At 36.0% G+C, this 24,843-nt stretch overlaps 1 protein-coding gene across 1 annotated transcript in view; it reads left to right on the forward strand.

The window, feature by feature from the left end:
• Fmr1 (fragile X mental retardation 1) overlaps positions 1 to 24,200 on the forward strand; it is a gene marked incomplete at its 5' end in the record, with an annotated part of 28,097 nt that extends 3,897 nt beyond the window's left edge. The window contains 14 exon segments of the mRNA XM_005406383.2: positions 1,838 to 1,909; positions 2,155 to 2,303; positions 4,133 to 4,226; positions 4,317 to 4,433; positions 6,590 to 6,760; positions 6,849 to 6,927; positions 10,414 to 10,523; positions 11,441 to 11,575; positions 12,046 to 12,108; positions 14,426 to 14,512; positions 16,960 to 17,155; positions 18,651 to 18,833; positions 19,373 to 19,455; positions 21,799 to 24,200. Of these exon segments, the coding sequence (XP_005406440.2) occupies positions 1,838 to 1,909; positions 2,155 to 2,303; positions 4,133 to 4,226; positions 4,317 to 4,433; positions 6,590 to 6,760; positions 6,849 to 6,927; positions 10,414 to 10,523; positions 11,441 to 11,575; positions 12,046 to 12,108; positions 14,426 to 14,512; positions 16,960 to 17,155; positions 18,651 to 18,833; positions 19,373 to 19,455; positions 21,799 to 21,909 (1,650 nt within the window).
• Between the last annotated feature and the right edge of the window lie 643 nt (positions 24,201 to 24,843).

Consider the following 24,843-nt stretch of genomic DNA (forward strand, 5'->3'; position numbering starts at 1 on the left):
ATATACATATATAATTTTTTAAACCTACCATCTTTACTTTATACATATAGGTGAAACCTTTTTCACAGGTTGTACTGTGAACCATCTGCTCATACACATTTGAGCTTTTGACCAAAAGGCTCTATGGAGATTTAGTATATGATTGAAGTCGTTATGTTTGTGTTTCTCTATTATAAATTGGATTTATGTTCAGGCACTTACAGTCTACTTTGTATTACAGTTGTGTAGCGTTCCTTTCTCCTTTCTACCCCTTTGCACACTCCATTTTGGACTGCTGCTTTTTTTCTTTCCATAATACATATAATACCTTGGAGGTAGTTTCAACTTTATGTATGTTTTTAGTCTGAAGAAAGCACTAAATAGACATTTTAGAGATTAGTCAAAATGGTACAAGGTCCTTGAATTATTTTCAGCTCTAGGTACCAAGTGTGCAGCAAAACAGGATAGTCTCCTGCTTTTATAAGGTCACATTCTAGTGAGGTTCACTAAAATGGCATGTAAAACTCACATGAAGGAAAGAAAAAAGCAAAGTGGAAGGTAATATAGAGGCAGGAGTATTGTTTTCAAGTAGTCAGGGAAGGTCTCTAAATGTGAAGGCCTGGGTCCTTCTTTGTACAGTGTAAAAAAGTTGAAGTAGAAATAAAGTATTTTTTACCAAAAGTGTACTGAATACCTACTAGGTGTAAGCAGCTGGGCTCAGTTTGACAGGTGATCCTAATAGCAAACAGAAGCACTGTCTTCCAGGCCTTTAGTTGTCTACTTCCTCAGGAGATGATAAGTTCTCTGAAGGGAAGGACCAGGTCTTTTGTATTGTCTGTATCAGTAGCACTCACAACAGCATTTGATGGAGGAGCAAAGGAGAACTTTCTGATTTTCAGCTTAGACACATGACAGACGGGAGCCAATGCGATTACATTGCTAAGATGACTTCACTATATTATAAAATAGTTAGCTAAGGTTATTTGTCTGGCTCTTCAGCAGAGTGAAGGGAAAGCATTGGAGGGAACAATAGATTAAGATGTATTTAGTTAAGGTATTGTATAACCATTAATTTGCGTACAAAAGGGAGCCACTTTTGAGCCTTGACTGGCTTATCAGCCTTAGACCCTGGGCCTCTCCTCCCTTCTTGTCTTTCCCCCTTCTCCTCTCTACTTCTGAGTATTTCTGTCTTTCTCCATACATACTGTATTGTCTTTTTTCCTATTAACCATGATTTGCTAGTGTCTTCACAAAAGGTTCCATGCTGCACATCGTAAGTGAACTTTGAAGTGGTCACCCGAGAGACTGTTTTAGAAGAACTGATCCACAGAGTGTGAGAGAGCAGGAAGGTGGTATCCAGAAGACTGCCAGCATGGATTTGTCCTTTGTAGTGCAGAGGAGTCAGGAGACCAAAGAGTAACCAGGAATCTGTCCATCTAGTCTCCAGGAGGCATGAAGGCCAGGGCGGTATCCCTGGTGGGCTGAATGGTCAGTGGTCTTACCATGTAGTGACCAGGCAGTGAACCAGGGTGAGAGAGACAAGATTGTTCATTTTAGTTACATTTTTGTAGCTAAGTACTAAAAGTATGCTCGTATGTATGAATAGTTAGCTTTCCTTAAGCATCCATGTTCAGGTACTAATTATTACTGAAAACAGGAAAATGGCTTTTAACAAGGAGCTCCCAAGAAATCACAGATAGTTTCTGATTATGTATCTTTGTCTAACTCAGGGTACACGGATATTTGGTTGAAGTCATATCATGTGTGATTTGCAAGTGCAATTTCCTCAATATTTGATGATTAAAGATTTCTAAAATATAATAATCATGAAATACTCTGTGTTGTAACTTTTGTATAGGTTTATTCCAGAGCAAATGAAAAAGAGCCTTGCTGTTGGTGGTTAGCTAAAGTGAGGATGATAAAGGGTGAGGTAGGAAAACGCTTAAATTTTTTTCTTACACTATCACCGTTTTCTAACCTAGGTGCTACATTTCAGTTTGGATTTCTGTTTTGAATTAATAATACCTATATCATTTTATTAAACAGTTTTGCTAATACTTGCAGTATGTTCCATATGTTTCAGTTGATCAAAGTTCATTGTTTTCCTCTAGGGAATTTATTGTTTAAAAATTCAGAGTAGAGAAACTGTGACTAAGAATGACTTATTTCTCTCAGTTTTATGTGATAGAATATGCAGCATGTGATGCTACATATAATGAAATTGTCACAATTGAGCGTCTTCGATCGGTTAATCCTAACAAACCTGCTACGAAAGATACTTTCCATAAGATCAAACTGGAGGTGCCAGAAGACTTGCGACAGATGTAAGTTGTAAATGAAAGATGCTGAGAATATGCAGGTGATATACAATTAATGTAAAAGAATATAAATTTGAAAATAGTACAAGTCAGCTGGGTGTGATGGTACACGCCTGTAATCCCATCACTGGGGAGACTGAGGCAAGAGGATTGCTGTGAGTTCGAGGCCAGTCTGCACTATAAAGCAAGATGGTGTCTCAAAAAACAAACAAGACAAAAACGACAAGATAGTACATTCGGTTTTGTATGTAAAAGTAATGTGGAAAAAAACTTACTTAGTTTTTCCTAGTTATATAATCAAGCCTGCCTTGTACTTGTTTAAACTCACTTCGGTACACAGCCAGTGTTCATAATTTACATTTGTTTTATAAAATAATCTTTCTTGATGAGTTTTAAGATTTTGAAACTGACGAAACAGATGTGATAATTCTACCATAAATTACAAGTCCAAATTTTTGACCACAAGTATTTCTGTAGGGTTTTTTTCCTTGTTCGCTAAAATATTGTCAGATAAATAGGTACTGAGAAGAGCTAAAGACATTAGAGATGGTCATCTCTACCTTAAAATCCTTGATCTGGAATGATGATAAAGATTTAGAATAGGAGATTCCTTTTGAAAGACTACAACAGGGGCTAGAGTGGGTCTGATCTGGACATAATGCACCATAAATGTTAAATTGCAGTTCAGTGTACATGGAAATCCCCCTTTATGATTTTAGAGATCATGTATGTATGAAAATTACTGTGCCTTTTCATTCATATACATCTTTTCTATAAATTGGTCAGCTGTTTTTCTTTAAGAAAGAAACAGCAAAACAAAATCACATGTGCTGTGGCTGTCCTCATAAGTTTTCAAACATTGACTCAAGAAAAATATATTGCCAGGCATGGTGGCGCACACCTATAATCCCAGCACTCGGGAGACTGAGGTAGGAGCATCACTGTGAGTTCGAGGCCAGCCTGGGCTACAAAATGAGTTCAAGGCCAGCCTGAACTGCACAGTGAGACCCTGTCTCAAAAATAGAAAAAAGAAAAGGAAAATACGTCATATTACAATCCATGTATACCCGTGCAGCACAATTCATAGTAGCTAAAGTCTGAGTGAGGCTTATATGTCTATCAGCAGATCAGTGGATGAAGAAAATGTGGTATTTGTACACACAGTGGAGCACTGCTGTATCATAAAGAAAGGTGAACTTGAGTCATCTGTAGGAAAATGGATATACCTTGAGACTATAATGTTAATGTTAAGTGAAAGAAACCAGATACACAAGTTTAAATATCATATAATTTCTCTTATGAGAAATCCAGAATATAAAGAGCAAAAAAAACCATAGGTAATAGGGAGATAAGTCTGTTGCAGTTGGGAAGGGGACCAAGTGATGGGGGCTGAAGAAAGAATTGAGCTGTGTTAGGTGCATGTACCAACTCCCCCTGAGGGATATAATCATCATGTACTGCAAACATGTACTAATAAAAAACAAAAATTGAAAAAAAAAGAAAACTACTGACGTCACCACATGCAACTGAAATTAGGAAGCTTGCAGAGGAGAATGGTTCCCCTAAATATGTCTCCTTTGGTAGTGTAAGTCCATCTAACCCTTTAAGACCATAACTGCTCTATTCCTCTTGCTTTATAATGTCAAATGCTTGATGATTGGGTTATTTCAAAGATGTATAGCAAAGGAACTATAGTTTTAAAGGGATGTACTATTCAAGATAAATGAAATGTAATGTGAATCCATGATTCTTCTAAGTATACATTTATCCTCATATATTTATGCCAGTAGTTGGTAACCATTTATCTTAGCAATGGATTTTTTTTTAATCTCCAGGTGTGCCAAAGAATCAGCACATAAGGACTTCAAAAAGGCAGTTGGTGCCTTTTCTGTAACTTACGATCCAGAAAATTACCAGCTTGTCATTTTGGTGAGTGTTTTGAGCTATTTGTGGTTTATTTCATCTTGGATGTTTGGCTTGATGATAATGCTTAACTTAACTTTAACTTTAATTGTTTAGTCCATCAATGAAGTCACCTCCAAGCGAGCACATATGTTGATTGACATGCACTTTCGGAGTCTGCGCACTAAGTTGTCTCTGATTCTGAGAAATGAAGAGGCCAGTAAGCAGCTTGAGGTATGTTGCTTTCCCTAGCACATCTTGTACTGCTGTCTAGAATGGATCACTGTAGAGTTCCAAAGCTTGAATATGGGCAGCTTATAGTTTATTTACTAATTCTTAATAATTCCTTATAGTTTTGAAAATTAAATTGTACAAAGCATAATCATAATAAAGTTTTCATGCCTGAGATTTCAAAAGTAATTACTTCATGTATTTAAGGAACTTGTACTCAGTTCACTCTTACCACAAGTTTGTCTAAGCTGCTAGTAACATGAGGCAATGCTTCTTCCATATAACATGTTATCATTAAAGTACTAGAGAGTATATAAATATCTAATCATACTCTTTTCATTGTGTATGTTTATCTCTATTTAAAAGGGTATAGAACTTCTTCATTCTAGTACAGTTGTCACTCTTTAAAACTCCTATCTTCAGATTCCTGCCAGAGGCTATTTCCCTAACTTACTATTTCGTCTCTTAAGGTGCATTTTATCTACTTTTATTAATCTTCCAATAATTTCCATCATCATACATTTATTTTCATCAATAACTATCTAGTACTTCCATCCATTACCATAGGAACTAAATGGATTTCAGTTTAATGTGTCAAGTCAAGTAGATTACTGTCAAATTCCAGAGGTCCTGATCATTGTTCATTTCATTAGGGGGAAACCATCAGTTGAAAGAGTAAAGAAAAAAAGAATTTCAAACTTCATTTTAAGAGAGGAGATAGTCAAGGTTGTATTCTTGTAGAACCCTGTGAAATTTGCCACCTTTCAACTTGACATGATTGCTGCACTCTTAGCAGGAGAGGACAGATTTACTTTGTTTTGCTTATGGCCATTGAGGTCTGTTTGATTGTTTTTTGCTCATATTCTTTCTTGCTATACCTGTGTTCACAATTTTGTGGTTTCTTTAGTGATTCTTTCATAACTTCTATGAGGCTGAAAGTAAGGAGGCTGCCGCAGTCTCCTTACTTTCATTGTGAGTACTAGTGGAAATATACTCAGATGCCTCTTTTTAAACATCTAATTCTTCTTAAATGCTGTTATCGTATCTTTAGATTTCCATTTATTCACTGTATTATAGATGAAAAGAAAAAATCAGGTTCATGAACCAGGACTCAAAAACCATGACTTCTTGGAAAGTCCTCAGGATTTTTTGTATATTTTATTTCTTTAATCTAATAAAAGGATACAGTACTTGTAGAATTGTATATACAGTACTAGGTATATTCGTTTATTGAAATTTTCAGGTGGGTTGAATAATGAGAAACTACTGTGCATGCCTCTTTCTTTACTACTACTATTAAAGAGATTCACATATTCTTATAAGAAATTCCCATTTTTCAACATGAGCCACTAATATGTTTGATTTTCATTATTGGCATGCTAGAACTAAACATTAAATTTGGTATACTATTTAAAGACAGTAATTATCCACAAGTCTGGGGTATCAGTTTTATCATCATGGATTATTTAGAAGAGCTCATCATACTTGTGGATCCAGGTCGCAGGGTCTTACAGACTCTAAGCTCATTGTAGATTTCAGACACATATGTAAGATAAGTTTTAAATGTTTGACATTCTCTAAGTAGTCATTTAAATTACTGTGCCAGCAAGTTGTATGATTTCTCCCCATAGGTGTAGGGGGGAGTGTGTCTTGATGTCATCATTTCAACAAGGGATGTTTAGATCATAGTACCTAGTGATAAGTTATAAAAATGGCACTGTTTCCAGAAAAATTAATAAAAATGAAATGAACAAGGTTTTCTGTAAAGTTGGTGTTTTTCTTTTTTTTTTTTTTTAACTTAATATTGAGTCTGTCAGACCCAGTGAGCTGATTTTTATTTGGGAACATTTGATCTGCTTCTTATTACATTGTTGATATCATTGGTTAACTAAGGCAGCCTTGCAAATAGGTTTTCAAAAGTTACCTTGGAAATTTGTCAACAAGCTCTTACCCATTAACAAAAATATATTAAATGGCATAGGCCTTCAATAACCTAAAAAGTATTTATGCTCTGGGAGATCTTTTCTAAAATTAGTTTTCAACTGAAACTAATTTATAGGCCCCTGATACACAGGACAAGATAATTTACATGGCTGACCTAAATACAGTTGTCTTAGTAGTTGATAAAGCATATTCATCAGATACGCGTTTCTCTTCAGAGTTCAAGGCAGCTTGCCTCCAGGTTTCACGAACAGTTTATCGTACGAGAAGATCTGATGGGTCTAGCTATTGGTACTCATGGTGCTAATATTCAGCAAGCTCGAAAAGTACCTGGGGTGACTGCTATTGATCTGGATGAAGATACATGCACATTTCATATCTATGGAGAGGTAAATGTTTTCCTAAATAATAATCCCCTACAAAAGTCAGTATTTCAGATGGCTAATCTTTAGTCTTAACTTTTTTTCTTTTTATTAGGATCAGGATGCAGTTAAAAAGGCGAGAAGTTTTCTTGAATTTGCTGAAGATGTCATACAAGTTCCAAGGAACTTAGTAGGTGAGTCCGAAATAACCACTGGAATATGCTAACTAAAACATAATTTAGGTAAACTGTGTTTTATACCAGTAGAATTCTCATTTCCCCTCAAGAGTAGCAGTTAATTGAGCCATAATCTTTGAAATACAATCTCTTGTTGCAGTGTCCAAAAAATACGTAAGTATGATGCTCAAATACTACGTTTTCAGAAGGTATACAAAAGAGATTGCATTACTAGTTCAAACCTACTATGTTCAGGACAAATTTACACATCCGCCTCATCGTATTTTTTTTATATCTTTAAAATTGAGTAAGTTTTTCTCTAAATAAATATTTGGGGCCTTTATAATTTGGAGTTGATTGGTATTTTATCTCAGGATTAAAGATAGGGCTGTAGGTACTTAAATCTAGTAAGTTTCAAAGTTGGAAGTAGCTCTGAATGCCTCTGGGGCTTTCTGTGGTCAGGGGCAGGGGTAAGTCCTCCTTTTTACTGTTGTTTCATGGCCGTCACCATCATCATGAGTGTTCCCAGATATCTAGGAATTCTTCAGCCCTCCCAAATTCTATAACTGTGTTTGGTAGATGTAATCAAAATCATACAGAATTTTATCAGGAAAACAAATTATATTTTTAATTTATAAACAAGATTGGGACCTCTTATAAACTTGAGATCATGACTGATTATAAAAATTGATAACATCTCTTTCATTGTCATTAAACATTGCTAATAATGATATTTTTCTCCCACAGAAAATCTACTTGAAGATAAAGTACAAATACTAGTAAACTAATACAGAATTAACAGCTCAGTTTTATACTACAGTTAGTTATCAGGACTGTGTAATATTATTGAGGTAACTCAAGTACCAGTTGAGTAGAAAATATATATACAACTCAGGGTGACATTATTATTTTCAGGACAGTGGGGATAAATGATCGATATTTGTTTCCTTCCTAATTTGTCAGGCAAGTGCATGCATTCTGTATTTAGAAGTATTATTATAAATATAGGAATTTATGAAAATATAGCCAATAGTGTGTTTTGTATTATCAAATACATGGGAACTTATCTCTCATTAAAGTATTTTAGAGATGACAGGGACAAGTACTTAGGCGTGGGTGTTGGATGTAGATTTCAGGCCTACTCCATTGTTTGGTAGCTGGGACCTTGGGCAACTGATTTATCTTCCTTGAGTCTCCTTTCTTCATTCTTAGCCCAGCTCTGGACATAATAGAGGACTTTGTGTTAGTGCTTTTTCCCTTCACGCTGTGTAAAACAAACCAGTTTCAGTAGAGTAATTCTCTAGTGGGATTTAGGAATGACTGGATAACATAGAATTGGATTGGATTGTTATTACATAGTATTTGAATTCTGCCTGTGATCTTACTTGGAAGTGAGAGCAACCTAGAAGTGACTTACCAGCGAACCTTCTGAAGTAAATAAGATTGATTTTTGTTGTGTTTGTAAGTTAGTAAAGTGAGAGAATTCGATTTTTGGAGGTCTACTGGGAATGCTGGAGATTTCAGAAAGTTTTTGCATAAAATTTGGCAAGGCATGTCTTCAAGGGAGATGGCATAATCAATATTCTATGAGTTTTGTTGGAATTTCATAATAACATTTATGATCTCTATTTTTCACATAGCTCTAGTATGTACACTGATTTATTTTTCTTTTCTTATAAGTTGCTTATTTCTCACCTACTTTGACAATGTGTTTAACTATTCAGTCAGCTATGGAAAACATAGTGTTTAGGATAGTCAAGACATCTTTTGGGGGAGGATTGTTTTGTTTTTTCTCTTTTTTGAGAGGGGTCTTACTGTGTAGTTTAGGCTAGCCTTGAACTCACTACAAGATAGCCCAGGCTGACTTTGAACTTGCAGCAATCCTCCTGCCTCAGCCTCTATAGAGTTGTGGGATTACAGACGTGCGCCACCATGCCTGGCTAGTGAAGACATTGTCTTAATAGAAACATGCCAGAATCTCATTTTGCTTTTTGCCAGCTCATTTAGACCTTTATTAAAATCCACATTAACTCATGAAAATAAAACTTTACTGCTTAAACACACTGTAGGGAGATGCCAGGTAGCTGCTTTCTCTGCACCCTTCATTTCAAGAAGAGAACAGAAATAACTGACAGAAGGTCCTGGATTAGGAGTATATAGTAGCATCATATCTGTTTGCTGACCCCTGGAGATGAGTGAGCCAGCCATGCAAAAGCAAGAGTCACAAGAGTGCTGGTTCTGATTATAAGAGTCACAAAGTCCTTTTGCGATAAGGTCTTGCCCTGGGTTCCTATCTAGGATTGGCTCAGTGAATTTTGGCTTCCATTTTCCCCCAGCTCTGCCTCAGATGAGATGGTGGGGCAAGCACATGGTGGATGTAGCCTTATGAGGGTATTTGGCTAAACCCTTGGAGTCAGATAAAGCTCACATGTAGATCTGTAAGACTAGTAGTTCTTAGATTTGTAATGTCTTACTTTACACTATGTGTGATGGTGGCTGTGAAAGCAGTTGTGCCCCAGGTATGTATATGATTGGATTTTATTAAATGAGGGAAAAATCAGGTGCCTGTTTGTTAGTACTACTTTGGAGTTTTAACATATTATTCAAGAGCACTTAAGCTGGTTTTAACCACTTACCAGTCCAGTTATTTAGATACAGAATGATCAAAAATTACATATCTTTTTTGTTAAGTTTTATAAGATAATATAACAGGAACTATAAAAATGACAATTTTATCAAACTTATTTTGCACAAGAATCAACTGGTTGAAATGACGCCTACCCAAGCAATGCTCAGGATAGGCAATACGTAAACAAACAAGTGGCCCAAGTGACACTCGGGGTAAACTGTTAAGTGATTCAGCTTTTGTGGTTTTGACTTATGTGAAGTGGGACTTCTTAAGCTTTTACTCTGTGACTAATTTCTCCAACTATTGAGAAATACATGCTAACTGTCATTTGTGACAAATGCACCAGAATAATAATTCTCTTAATAAATTGGCCCAGAGACTTTGGATTCTTTTTAGTACAGAAACGTTTAGAGTATCCTTTACAAATGTGCCATACAGAATTCTAAAAATATTTACTGTAGATTAAGAGCAGATTTAAATCAAATACAGGTAAGAATACAAATTATCAAATGAGAACATTATCTATTCTTGTCTTCCTTTTGTAGAACTTTACCTCATTCTAGGGCACCACAACCGCAGCAAGTTTAAAGTGTGCCCTCTTATACAAAGTAAGAGGCTGTCTTTAAACTGCTTTAAAAATACAGTTAGCCAGGCTGTTCAGAAGTGTCAGTCATTTGTACTTACCTGACCAAAGGAGTTTAAATAATGATGTGATGAAAGAGAAAACTAATCAAACTCTGCCTTCTTGAAGAGTCTGTTTTGATTCTTATAATGCAGTACATATATATATGGAATGTGAAAGTTTACAGTGGAATGTGCTTACAGAGTTTGCAGTATGTGGTTTTAAAACTAAACATGAATTATTCATTTCTTAGGCAAGGTAATAGGAAAAAATGGAAAACTGATTCAGGAGATTGTAGACAAGTCAGGAGTTGTGAGGGTGAGGATTGAGGCCGAAAATGAGAAAAATGTCCCGCAAGAAGAGGTATGTTTCAGTGTGTGTTTTAGTTTGTCTACTAAAAGTAAACGTTTTGTTTTTCATCTGGCATTCATTTAGAGGCGTCTATATTATACATAATATGAAGAAAGCAAGATTCTAATTATCAGGCATACGTAGTATAACTGATGGTATAATTGTAGCTAATGATCTCTGTTCTCTAATGCTGTGAATTCAGTTTAGTCACTTTAACCCATTTAAGTCTTAAGTTTTGATCTTTAAAATGGATTTTGCCAGGAGTTAATGAAATAATATTTATGAAAATTCTTTTTTCATAAAGCATTTTTGAAGTATTGCTAACGGAGACAAAATTGGTACACAGGTGTTACTGCTTTCAATCTTTCGCTTTTGTAGTTTGGGGATTATGTGCTATGTGTGTGAATTCTCTGTGCTTTAAATTTTTTTCTGGGCAAAACATCATTCCTCCCAACATTCTCATCTTTGAATTTTATAACTGACCTTTATCTTCCTAAATTCATGCTTTTGTTTAGCAACTTTTTGTTTTGTTTTGTTTAGCAACTTTTGAAGTGTTTCTGTGGAGTTTTTGTGCAGTAGTACTCTTACTAAAGATATTGTCCTCTCCAAAGTGTCACAGTTGTCACATACTATCTTGCCTTCTTTTTTTTTTTTTTTTGGTTTTTCTCCGGTACCGGGAACCGAACTCACGACCTTGCGCTTGCCAGGCAGGCGCTTTTGCCGCTGAGCTAAATCCCCAGCCCCACTATCTTGCCTTCTTATGTGAAAGGTTCTTCAAGCTGAAATTAAATCCTTCAGTTTTTTTTACTGAAAAGTTTTACATTCTGTGATTTTATAAACCAAAACTATAATAAAAATAATCATTGATACATTAGTGCAGTTAAAATATTAAAAAATTGTTTCTTTTGTCTTTTGTGTTTTTTCCCAAGGAGATTATGCCACCAAATTCCCTACCTTCTAACAATTCAAGGGTTGGACCTAACACCTCTGAAGAAAAAAAACATTTAGATATAAAGGAAAACAGTGCCCATTTTTCTCAACCTAACAGTACAAAAGTCCAGAGGGTAAGAATTGTTTGTCACTTTAAATTACGCTAAAAGTAATTTCTTCAACTCAGGCGTCATGTTTGGTGTGTCAGGTGTTTTCCCTGGTTAGACTTACGGGCTACCTATGTTTTGTTTTTTCACATCTGATTGCCAGCTTATGAGACGTTAGAAACTAAAGTAATACATACTTTTCAGTTTATTCACAGTGACAGATCTTACACTGAAAACATACCGGGGTTGTATTTTTCTTTGGAGGGTGGACTTTCTTTTTTTCCATGCTGTATCGCCTTAAGTTTTACAGGTGTTGTAGCTCAAAATGTACCTTCTGTTAGAGGCATTAGTTACTAGGAACTGGTTTTCAGTATCTTAACTAACCTTACTGTTTAGAAATGGGTTTAGAAGTCCTGCAGTGAAAGTCCTGCGTTCAGGCTTCTGTGTATCATTCGTTATAGTTAATGACATCACTTGCATTCCTTATACTGCTTTAGGTGTTAGTGGTTTCATCAATTGTAGCAGGGGAATCCCAGAAACCTGAACTCAAGGCTTGGCAGGTAGGAGAACATTCCTTGAAAAATACATTTTAAGTTATTTTAATGTTTATCCCCCTTGTTAAGAAAGACTACAAGTCATCATGGTTGGGGGCTGGTGGAGGAGTGTTTGGGGGTATGTGGATCTGTTGCCCTGGGGGTAAAGCTCAAGCACCATCATGCCGCTTACCTCTCCTGGTTACTTGTCCAGTGTCTTTTCTCACCAGTCTTCCCCTTGCACTCTAGAAAAGTTAGAGCTGTACTGAAGTACTTGGAGTTCTTTGAATATTATCATACTTTCTGTTGCTTCTAGATGTATGCACTAGAAACCTTGATGTGGGATTACTCTGCCTGGAGCACTCTTTCACCTCCATTTGCCATCTCACTTTGACCTACTCCTTGTGAAGCTTTGCTTGCTTACTTGCTACAGGTCCCTCATTGAGTCAGGAGCCTTCCCTTTATGATCCAGCATGCTCACCCTGAGCGTAGCACTTTTAGATATTCAATTGTTGATCTCCTCAACCAGTTACAAACTCCTTGAGGACAGGGTCCGCTACTTGGCCCTGTGAAAACTGTATGGAAAAGGTGTTATGACACAGAAGAGATTAAAAGCAAAACTGCTAATTTAAACAGAGAACTGTAACTGCAAGTAGATTGGATATTATTCCTTTCTGCTGGGCATCTTTGATTTTTCTCCAAAGTCAGTCTAAATAAACCAGTAACACAGGCTTTTAAAGTTTATTTTGGTGATTATTTGGAAGGAGTAGAACCTTGCATCCCATAGTATTTTAGGAAATAATAAGGTTAACAGCTTTGTAACCAAGTTAGTTGGGAAAGAAACACAATGGCCAACAATGATGCTTTTGAGAAAACAGATCTGATTTATAGGCCTGGTTGTTTCCAGACTTTATATATTACTTGATACAAAAAAATACATATATGAAGCACATGAGTATGCAGTGGTACCTGCTTCTTCAAGTGGTCATGACTACCAGGAGGCAGTGCCTTGCCTACTGGATGAAGGTCAGTCTGCAAGCAGTATTTTTCAGTTGTTCAGTTTTGTTCCCTGTCAACACCCATGTCCATGGACGGGGAAAAAGGGAAACTTGAGCCAGCCTGTACATACTGTTATGGTGCTGTATACCGAAGCAAAGAGCAAAAGCAGCCCAGTGGCAGCCACATTTTGCTAATGAATGCTCTGTTTGAAAGAGTGATACTTTGCTCAAGGTATAGTTGCTTGGCTTCTCAGATCTTTCAACTTCACCTAACAATGATAATATATGTGCACGTCAGACCTACTGTAGAACTTTTTGTTAGTCACTTGTGAACATCAGGAACCATATATATATTTCCTTCTCTCTCTCTCCCTCTCTCTCTGTTTTTGTGAGGCAGGGTTTCACTGTGTAGTGCAGGCTGGTGTAGAACTTACTTATATAGCCCAGGCTGGCCTCAAACTCACGGTGATCCTCTTGTCTCAGCCTCCCAAGTGCTGCGATTACAGGAATGTGCCACCATGCCTGGCATGGAACCATACATATTTCTTCAGTAGTAAAATATTGAACTATTCTCAATTTTAGTTATTACAACTTTCTGTTCTTTGGTACACCCAGTAGCTAGGCTTCCCTATTGCTTGTGATAAAGGTTTTTTTTCCTCATTTATTATTGATAAGCTATAATTTCAAAGGTTAGATTATACCCTTTGAAAAGAATCTATCCTTACATTCAAGTAGTGTCCATAAAGAGATCATCAAACTTTCCTTATGACTCAACCTTTTAAAATGTTCAGAATATGTTACCAAAATGTATATGGTCTTGTTAAGTTTTATTCGCATGGATGTACCTACACTTTTTTGTCTCACAGATAATTACTGAGTGTGTTTGTATTTATCCTAGTTCTTTTTTTGTTCATATGCTGTTTGTACTCTGTTGATTTGGCTAACAAAATTGATTTAGTTTTTTACTTTTCCCCTCCTGGTAATTTTGAATTCCTTTTTGAAGAATTTGATCTAGGCTTGCAGTAAATGAAGTAGAGCATTGTAAAGTATTCATTTTGTTCATGCATCTGTTAAAGCTTGTATGATTTTGAATTGTATCTTTGTCATTTAGTAGTCATTAAAACATAATCTAATGCATTTATGGAGTTGCTATATTGATCTTACTTACAGTAGCTGTGTAAAATACACCAACTACTTTTGTTTTTATGTATTGATTTATATTTCCAACAAACATTGGTGTATTTATTGTTCAGCAGACCCTATGCTAGGCATTTAGTTATTATTTGCATTTCTCAGATTAACCATCACAAATTTTATAGGCTCATCTGTTCCAATTTCTTTTTCAGGGTATGGTACCATTTGTATTTGTGGGAACAAAGGACAGCATCGCTAATGCCACTGTTCTATTGGACTATCACCTGAACTACTTAAAGGTGAGAACAGGAAGAATTTAACTTCCAATCATGTTACACTAAAATACAAAAGTCCACAGTAAAACTTTAGTTAGGATTCATTCTAGCTTGTGCATTATGATGTATGTCTTTACAAAGGATAATAGAGAAAATACATTATATAGCTTACATTTCTTCTAAAAGCACAATTTAGTTTTTCATTATAAATTTAAGGACTGATTTCCCAGTGCTCAATAAGTTCCTACATTTTTGCTTATTCTTCTCTTAAACCCTTACTCAATTTAGGTAATCCTATACATAGCCTTTTAATCCAGCTGATCCTTTCTAACTTTTGCAGGTTTTTTCCCTAGGCTAAATTTTATGTCTTTAACACTTGCTTATGTTGTCCCTTTTATGTCAATTATTAAGGAAATCCCAGCATTTCATGAAGTCCTCTGTTTAAATGTTTGCCCTTTGTATTTTTCTCTCTACACTTAACTCAGAATGTATATACTATTTGTGTCTTCTTGTAAATGCTTATTTTAAATATTGTTTTAGTTAATTTTGCCTCCTCTAGATTACAAGCTGGGAGATAAGAACCAGGAGGCTACAAGGCGTAGTAGAAAGAGCACTGGACTGGCAATATAGCAATTTCCTTCTAGTCTCTTCAGCCATGAACTGGCTGTGTGACTTTAAACATGTCACATGTCACTTCCCTAGACTACATGCTTTTTGAAATTCCTTTTAGACAAGTGTCCTATAATTTATTAAAATCTTACCCAGATCATTTTTATACTTCCTTTGTAGCTGTATGTATCAAAATTATAATGCAACATCTTAAATAGTCATTAAAAAGTAACCGAACTTTGTATTTTACTTATGGCACTATACTGATAAGATTTTTGCTAACTTAAATAAAAGGTAAATTATTCTACTTGTATGTAAATAAGAGTGAAAGAACAAAGAAGTGCAATAGCTGGACATTTCGTTCACTCTTAATGGCAGTCAGTTAATAATTAAAAATGGGAAGGTTTCATCCAGCAAGGTTTGCATGGGTAGGATACCTATTTGATTTGCTTATTTGTTTTTGTTTTGCAGTCTGTTTTACGTGTAATCTGTTGTATTTTTCCTCATATTCTTAGCTTAAGTAATTAGGAAGACCTGAGCAGTTAGGGTTGCATTGTAGTAAATCCCTTGTTCTTTTGATTAATGTTCTTTCTTAGACCTTTAGATTTATTATTCTTCACAATTGAATATCTTGTTTAGTTATCAACAGCTGTACCGTTGCCATCCTTTGCATCACCAGATCTTCCCTGGGTTGGGCCTGGCATTTCTCACCAAATGGTGACCGCTTTGCCCCATGGGATAAACCTAGACTGCTACTCTGTTTTGCAGTATCTATATATCCATTCCATGAGCTATTATTATACTGTTGGAGGAAGCCTCTCAGCTCCAATCTCTCCTTCGCTCCTGTCCAAAGTAAAACAGATTGTGGCTCAGAGCACAAATAAAACTCACCTCAGATCTTTACCTGACCTTTCTTTTCCAGATATCACAACCAAGGTTTTAGGAACTTAGAATTTCAGGAGCTTCTCTGATGACTGTTGTTACAGTCTCTGTGATGACCTCTGCTTGACTGAGGCACCCTGTAGCCAGGAAATGGTACAGTTATGAGTATATTGGAAGGACAAAGGTCAGAAATGGGAGTTCATCTGACTTCGACAGAACCCGTCTTATTGGAAGCACTGTGTAAAAGGGTCTGTCAATAGGTCCTGGGTATATATGTTAATCAACTGAATTTATGCTCTTTGACATACTTGTTTTAGCAGAGTTGTAGTCTTTAAGAGATCACTGAGGTATGATATGCGACCTAGTTGTTTTGGTCAACTACTAGAGAGTTTATCGCCCTTTATATAAGGAATATCAGCATTTTCTGTTCATGGAATCTAATTGTTCCTTAATTCTGTAATCACATCCAAAGATTTAAAATGAAAAATGGCCCATACTCTGTGCTTTGTAAACTTAGATTTTAACTGGCAAATCTATTTTAATTAAGTTCATTTATAATGTGTGAGTTTTTAAGTTAGCTGGTTAAGCCTTAAATGTCTTTTATCTGTATGCATACATTTTAGTATTGTTTTATTCAACACCCTATCATCAAGAAATCTCAAAGCCAGTGTATCTGTGCCTTAGCCATAGAATAATTGGATGCTAATAGTGCCAAATCAAACAACCTCAAATTTTATTCAGTATAATTTTAATGCTGAGTAGTTTTGTTCTGTAATTCTGGACATCAATAACCTGTTATCTGTAGTAATTTTCTTTTTAAGGAGACCATTCAGTTTCCTGATAATTCTGTGTAGCAGTGTTTACTGTAAATTTAGAACTGAAATTGAAATATTTCCAGTTTTTATCTGATGAAAAGGAGAAAGGTATTATTAAGTAAAATGTCAAATTATTTTTACTGTTATCTTGTATATTTTAAATAGGAAGTAGACCAGTTGCGTTTGGAGAGATTACAAATTGATGAGCAGTTGCGACAGATTGGAGCTAGTTCTAGACCACCACCAAATCGTACAGATAAGGAAAAAGGCTATGTGACTGAGGATGGTCAAGGAATGGGTCGAGGTAGTAGACCATACAGAAATAGGGGGCACGGCAGACGCGGTCCTGGATATACTTCAGGTACAAACTAAGCATTTTACTCAGTAACTTTATCTGTTCCTAGACTTAATAGCTGCTAATCTCTAATATTCATCAGAACCCCATAACAACAATCTCTCACTACATGGTTTCCAATTCAGTGGGTCAAATTGTGTTTCAAGAGACATATAGTAAAAATAAAAACCTGATAATGACACACCTAGTTCACAGGGCAGTTGTGAGTTCTGTCCATGTTGATTGGGGGTTAATCTGCTTAAGCCCTTGTGTGTTGATGACTTAAGACCTCTCCTGATTTTATTACTGTATAGCCCAAACTTTTTCATTTGTGTACTGTGGCTCATTTTTTGTCAGGCTTGTGCTGGTCATACTTGCTGGATGGACTGTGTAAATCAGGGGTCTGCATCCTGTGGCTCATGAGGTGATTTTGAGTGGCATGGCCAGAGTCAGCCCTAGGCACAGTCAAGAAGTAGGCGAAGAGGCTCTTTGCCTTCCCAGCTCTTCTGTCCGTGCTTCTTTTCTTCTCAGTACTTTTCAGTGAACCTGATCCCCACCTACCACTGCCTACTGTCTTTCTTGCTCAACTGTGTATCTACTATGTAACTTGCTAATGTGATGGTGTAAGGTATAACCCATCTCACAAATACATTTCAAAAAGGAACTCTTTAAGAAGAAAAAGCCTTCAGGATCCACAGGAATGAAGCTCCAACAGAGGAAGAGGGAGGGAGAGAGAGAGAGAGAGAGAGAGAGAGAGAAGTTGATATTCTGGAGTTGGAGAGAGACAACTATTCCTAAGGCCAACCTTGAACCTAACCCCTAACTCCTCTCCCAACAATCTGTTGTTTTTGCCAGTGAATTGACCTCACCGTGCAGCTCTTCTCTCCCACTCTCATTCCCTACATCATTCACTGCCTGAGGCGTAACTGTCATTTTTATAGTCTTTTATAATCTTTTATTAATGATCAGTTATTTCAGTGGAAGTAGGAAGGAAGATTGTGAACCAAATATCAGGCAAAACATATTCCATTCTTTGGAAATAATCCAATTCCACAAGACACACTTCCTGAAGACAGATGCCACAGTAGCCTTCATTACCACCTTTTCCAGGGTGACCAAATGTATATATTCTCCTCTGTCCCTTGGCCAAATCTTGTTAAAAGCTCTTTATAGAAGTTTAACAGGCTGTTGTATTTAACAGTTGACTTTTTAACAGATAACTTTTCCTCCAGAGAACATAGATGTTTAAAGGAGCACAGCTGTTTAAATATAAGGTACATTGAAGTTTGAACTAAAATACCTTTTTTTAAAAAAAACAACCCAAACTGTTTATAACCAAAATTACCTCAAATATTGGCCATTTATTTTGAATATAAATTTGTTTTTATTAAGTGGAAGGTGATAATACTCTTATGGGCTTCTAAAATTGGGAAGTGTTGGATTGCCCCTGAAACGTCTCTGGAAGCTTCTATTACTCTTTTTTAAAGTCAGACAATGGTATATAACTTTTAACTCTCGATAGGAACTAATTCTGAAGCATCAAATGCTTCTGAAACAGAATCTGACCACAGAGACGAACTCAGTGATTGGTCATTAGCTCCAACAGAGGAAGAGAGGGAGAGCTTCCTGCGCAGAGGAGACGGGCGGCGGCGTGGAGGGGGAGGAAGAGGACAGGGAGGAAGAGGACGAGGAGGAGGCTTCAAAGGTACAGAGGCTTTCATTATTGAGAAGTAAAGGTGAATTATACTAACTGTCTGAAGTTCCATGAAAAATCTTGGTGATGCAGTGAAGTATTAAGGTCCCATCTCTCCTGTTTCATGTTCATCATCATAGGAAAGTATGTATCTTTTGTATGGTAACAGCGTTATCTTTTACAGTTTGTATAGAACAGATATTTTGATAACTGGTCCAACATCTTTGGGGATTCTAATCAGCATCTGCTTGTTAACTCAGATGGATTTGTTGATGCCAAAGTACAGTGCTTTCAGGATATTTTCTGTTTCTTGGTTAATAGATTATTAACCCTTATGTAGCAGGAATCACTAAGCCATTGATGGCGAACCTTTTAGAGCTTTCAGTGATACAAACATCCTGCTACAGCATGGATGCCATAGGTTCGCCACCACTGCTATTAATTACATTTTCGTTTCTGTAGTTGCTCTAAAAAGAGGATGTGGGAAGATAGCATTTCCAATAAACATTTTAGAATCGTAACAGTTGAACCTGTTAAAAACATTCCCATAGGAAATGACGATCACTCCCGAACAGATAATCGTCCACGTAATCCAAGAGAGGCTAAAGGAAGAACAGCTGATGGATCTCTTCAGGTAAAACTTACGTGCCTCTGGCTGTTGAAATTGTTTGACTATGTTTATTTTTAACCATGTTCAAGGATTGTCCATTTTAGTGTATGTGAAATATTTTCTCTTCAGCATTACAGTTGTGGGCAGTCTTAGTCCTGTGTGACATGTATACAAGTAAAAGGATTTCTGTAGAGAGTGTAGTCTATGTGACAACTTTTGCACCAACATTATGATTATAATACCACGTTGGTGGATCCTGATGCCCCAAGAAGAGGAACTTCTTTCTGAAATATACTGAGCACATATCCTGTAGGTACCTTCGGCCCTGAATTGCAGGGGTTAGGTGGTCTCTGTGAGTGAAAAGGAAAGAAAAGATGTCTCTTTCACAACTAATGGTTGTTGTAGACAAGACATAGGATGTTCAGTTAGTCTTCCCATCAGGTCAGTCAGCTGTTTATTTACAGATAGGGTCTGTTCTGAGGCTCCCTTCTCAAGCAGTCATTGCTGGTGCTAAACCTGTTGTGAAATAATTCTAAAATTGTGCCCTGGGGACATCCAGACATCTTTGCTAAGTGTTTCATATGTTCTTATTTAACCTAATCTTTCAGCAACCCAGAGAGGTAAGTAGTTTTTTTATTCTGTGTTGTAGACGAATAAACTGAAGTTTCAGTCCTTTGCCCACTAGTCACTTAGCATATGTTGGAGTGGTTTTCAAAAGGTAGTGTCCGAGTCACAGGACCCATGTTCTATTCTGCTTCATCTGTAACCTACAATACTTAGAGTTTCTTTCTCAATATGGATTGGTTTGAACCCAATACCCGTGATTACTGAGAGGGAGTTCTTAGGACAAAAATTTCATGGTAGAGTAATGATAGAATATCCCTTAGAGTTCATAGCAGCACTGATTGACTGTTAACTATTGAAAGTTTCTGTGGGACCAAAATAGAAAAACCTTGGACCTAGATTTTTAAAAAGAGTGGTAAAATAGCATTCATGCATGTCATTTACAATGGTATAAGATATTTCTGTACCAGTTCTATAATTGCTTACTGAAAGTGACATGCTTTGTGAACTTGGCAGTATGACCACACTGGCTAAAAGGATGTATATTTCTAGTAAAATAGATTATATTTTCTGTATATGAAAGTAGAGCTAAAGCACTGAACCCTTAACAATTAAACATTTAAGGCACATACTTGAACCTAGCACTTTAACATTCTTTTTTTTTTTTTTTTTTTTGAGACAGCGTTTCACTATGCAGTTGAGGCTGGCCTTGAACTCATTTTGTAGCCCAGGCTGGCCTCAAACTCACAGTGATCCTTCTCCCTCAGCCTCTTCAGTACTGGGATTACAGTCCTGCACCACCACACCCAGCAACATTCTTTTAAAGTATAACCATTTTGAGATGCTTTTAGCCTTTGTACTTGAAGCACATCAGTGCTTGCAGGTTTTGGAGGTCAATGTCTTCCTTCTGTACAGCATCTAGAATTCTCTTAGAAGTATTTGGCATTTCCACTTAAAATATTTTATACCTCTTAGAGTATTTTTCAAATTGCACTAATCTTTCTACTGTTTTAGGATTCTATTCATCCTGCATTTTTAAAAAAATTTCCCTCCACCATTCTGTTAAGAGTTAAGTTGTAGGGTCATGTGCATTGCCTTACTCAAATACAAGTTCCTAGAAAGCAGAAATTATGTTTTTCTACTATAAAAATGTGAGAGCTCATTTAAAGTACTGAGCAACATTCCTATAACAGACATAAAGGTGTAAACTAAAGGCTAACGAATATGTGAGCTAGTTGAGTTCTTATCTTGGTAAAGCTAGAATGGGAAAATGCTTTGTGTCTCTCCTCTTGGGTTTCACAGTCGTTGAAGAGTAACCCACTCTTTTCTAACTCTAGTGCTATCATGAGATATACTATGCTATATATGTATATGCTATGTGGTATACTTTAAATACAGCATGTATATCTTCTGGTAATTAGTAATAGTAACTTAACTGTTTGTTTCTCACTGTTTTATTCTGCATAGAAGAAGACACGGTAGGATTGTGAGTTTTTCTCTAACTTGGGATGCAGTGAGATGACCAGTATGTTCCAGTTGAAGAAGAAGTATTTTGAAGTCATAAACCAAATTAAGACCTTACCTTAATTTCTTGCAGTTCTTCTATTCTCCTCTCCATTTCCCCTTTTAACTTGTGGAATTTACACTTCAGCCTTGGTATTTACACTTCAGGCTTACATTTCTTGTCAGGCCACTTACAGATTATAATGGGATATGGTCTATATGTATAACAGCTATAACTTGTTTTAGATCAGAGTTGTTGACTGCAATAATGAAAGGAGTGTCCACACTAAAACATTACAGAATACCTCCAGTGAAGGTAACCGGCTGCGCACGGGTAAAGATCGTAACCAGAAGAAGGAGAAGCCAGACAGCGTGGATGGTCAGCAACCACTCGTGAATGGAGTACCCTAAACTGCAGAATTCCGAAGTTATATTTCCTATACCATTTCCGTAATTCTTATTCCATATTAGAAAACTTTGTTAGGCCAAAGACAAATAGTAGGCAAGGTGGCACAGGGCATGAAATGAAACTCAAATTCAAATTCTGCTAAGAATACTTTTTTTTTGGTATTGGCCAATAAGCACCAATTTTTCAGATTTGCACAAAAAGACCTTAAAATTTGAAATAATTGCTTTTGAATATAGTTAGCACTTCAGGGCAGGATTTTACTTTTCTTTTTTTAAAAAAAGTACTGAGCAGTGATAATTCTTTGTTAATTTGGACCATTTTCCATATTTGGTGATAACTCACCAGTACATTTCAGGCTTTCTGAATAAATAGCATTTGTGGTAATCGTACTAGACTTCTGTTTTTCAGTCTCATATAGAAGTCTCCATGAAATACTATGCCATTTCATGTCCTGTGTCGGTTTATGTTGTGGTCCACTTTTCCAGTATTTTAGTGGACCCTGAAATGTGTGTGATGTGACATTTGTCATTTTCATTAGCAAAAAAAAAAAAAAGTTGTATGATCTGTGCCTTTTTTATATCTTGGCAGGTAGGAATATTATATTTGGATGCAGAGTTCAGGGAAGATGAGTTGGAAACACTAAATGTTAAAGATGTAGCAAACCCTGTCAAACGTTAGTACTTTATAGAAGAATGCATGCTTTCCATATTTTTTCCTTACATAAACATCAGGTTAGACAGTGTAAAGAATAGAACTTGTTTTTGTTTTTGTTTTGTTGCACTGAAGTTTGACAAATAGTGTTACTGAAAGGGATGTGTAATTTTTTTTATAGACAGGAGAAGAAATAACTATCTTTTCATTTGAGAGAGGCTGAAATGTTTACAACTAGGAGCATATCTTCCTGGTTGAAAGTTAGTAGGATATGCCTGCTCTTTGGCCTGATGACCAGTTTTAATGTAGAGCCTTTTTAATTTTGTCCTCCCCAAGTTTTGTGAGGTTTTTCATGTTTTAAGTTCAATTTTAGTTTGGGGAGAGAAGAAGGTCATTTTCATGTACACATAATAGTCCTGTGAATTACAGGTACTTTCTTTGTCAAAGAAATATTGGAAGCAGGTTCAATGTTTTGTAAACTTTGAAATATGGAGGTCTGATGTATAAGCAGAATGGAAAAGCAGACTCGGGCTGGTTAACAAACAATACTTCTTTTCTTTTTTATTTTTTTATGTGTTGGGCTTTGGTTTGTTTTTTTTTCTTGAGACTTTTTTATGAATGAAATTTAATGAGGAAAAATATGTGAAGGACCTTCACCCTAAGATGTTATATTTTTCTTAAAAAATAACTCCAAGTAGGGGTACCACTGAATCTGTACAGAGCCGTACAAACTGAAGTTCTGCCTCTGATATATTTTGTGAGTTTGTTTCTTTGAATTTTCATTTTACAGTTACTTTTCCTTGCATACAAATAAGCATATAAAAATGGCAACAAACTGCACATGATTTCACAAATATTAAAAAGTCTTTTAAAAAGTATTGCCAAACATTAATGTTAATTTCTAGTTATTTATTCTGGGAATGTATAGTATTTGCAAAAAGAAATTGGTACCTTGCACACATCATCTGTAAGCTGTTTGGTTTAAAATACTGTAGATAATTAACCAAGGTAGAATGACCTTGTAATGTAACTGCTCTTGGGCAATATTCTGTACATATTAGCGACAACAGATTGGATTTTATGTTGACATTTGTTTGGTTATAGTGCAATATATTTTGTATGCAAGCAGTTTCAATAAAGTTTGATCTTCCTCTGCTAAATTGATGTTGACGCAATCCTTACAAATGATTGCTTTTAAAATTTTAAGGTAGGAAAAGAAATCTATAGAAAGTGTTCTGTTACAAAATGTAACTGTTACCTTTGGAAATTTCACATGTTATAGGAAGTTAGCCGTTATCTACCAACTTTCAAGATCTAATCTTGTTTAATAAGGTGAAAAATCAACAAAATGGTACAAAACCATAATGTACCGTTACAATATGCACTAAGTCTCTTTTATACAAAGGCTGAATTCAGCAAGGCGCTAACTTGCTTAAATGTGAATTACTAACTTCTAAAACTGTAATTTGATTCACATGTTTTCAAATGGAGTTGGAGTTGATTCATATATTTGTGTGCTAAACGTGTATGTTTTTCAGTTCAAAGTCATGTTTTTAAAATCTTATTAAAGTTTCAAAAATCTGGATTGTTTATCTAGATGTAAATTTTTATTAAAAAGTTGCACTTATGAAAACACAAAAAATTAGTCTGACAGATGTTTGCTCCTGGTTTTAAATATCTATATGGCAAGATTTATATGTGGGAGGGGAAGGGAGTTACCTCACAGAGCAAATGTGTGGTTGCAAATGATCTTTTTCATGCCTTTAACACACAAAAATGAAAATACTTGAAAATGTTGCTCCATATCCTCTGTTACAGAGTTTTCATACATTAACTGTATAGGCTGCTAATGAAACCATATCAAGTATATATTCCTGTCTGCCCACTATCACTTGGAATATATTAAGTGTGTATATAGTTTTAGAAAGAAAAAACTTTTGATGTCAACTTCTTACTAATAAAATTTAGAATGTCTGGGAATTGGCTGTTGTGGCACTTCAAGAAACTGCAGTGTAACACAGTCGGTAGCTTTAATACCGGTACAACTGGAAGGTGGCAGTGTCAATTCTATCCTCCATTAGAATCCAAAATAATTCAGGACAGTCTCATTCACATTGATGACTTGCAGTGTTTTTTGCTTTTCCATTTTTTTCACTAGTGCTTTTCTGGTTCTCTGTCGTTCATTTTTCCCTAGGTGAGCATAGTCAATTGGTGGGCAGGGAGAAAGTAACTTGGTTGCGTTTTCCTTGTTTCACAGGAATTTTCAGCATTATGCAGGGACAGCC

Source organism: Chinchilla lanigera, unplaced genomic scaffold (assembly GCF_000276665.1).
Source record: "Chinchilla lanigera isolate Chin_1 unplaced genomic scaffold, ChiLan1.0 scaffold00097, whole genome shotgun sequence".
Taxonomy (NCBI): domain Eukaryota; kingdom Metazoa; phylum Chordata; class Mammalia; order Rodentia; family Chinchillidae; genus Chinchilla; species Chinchilla lanigera.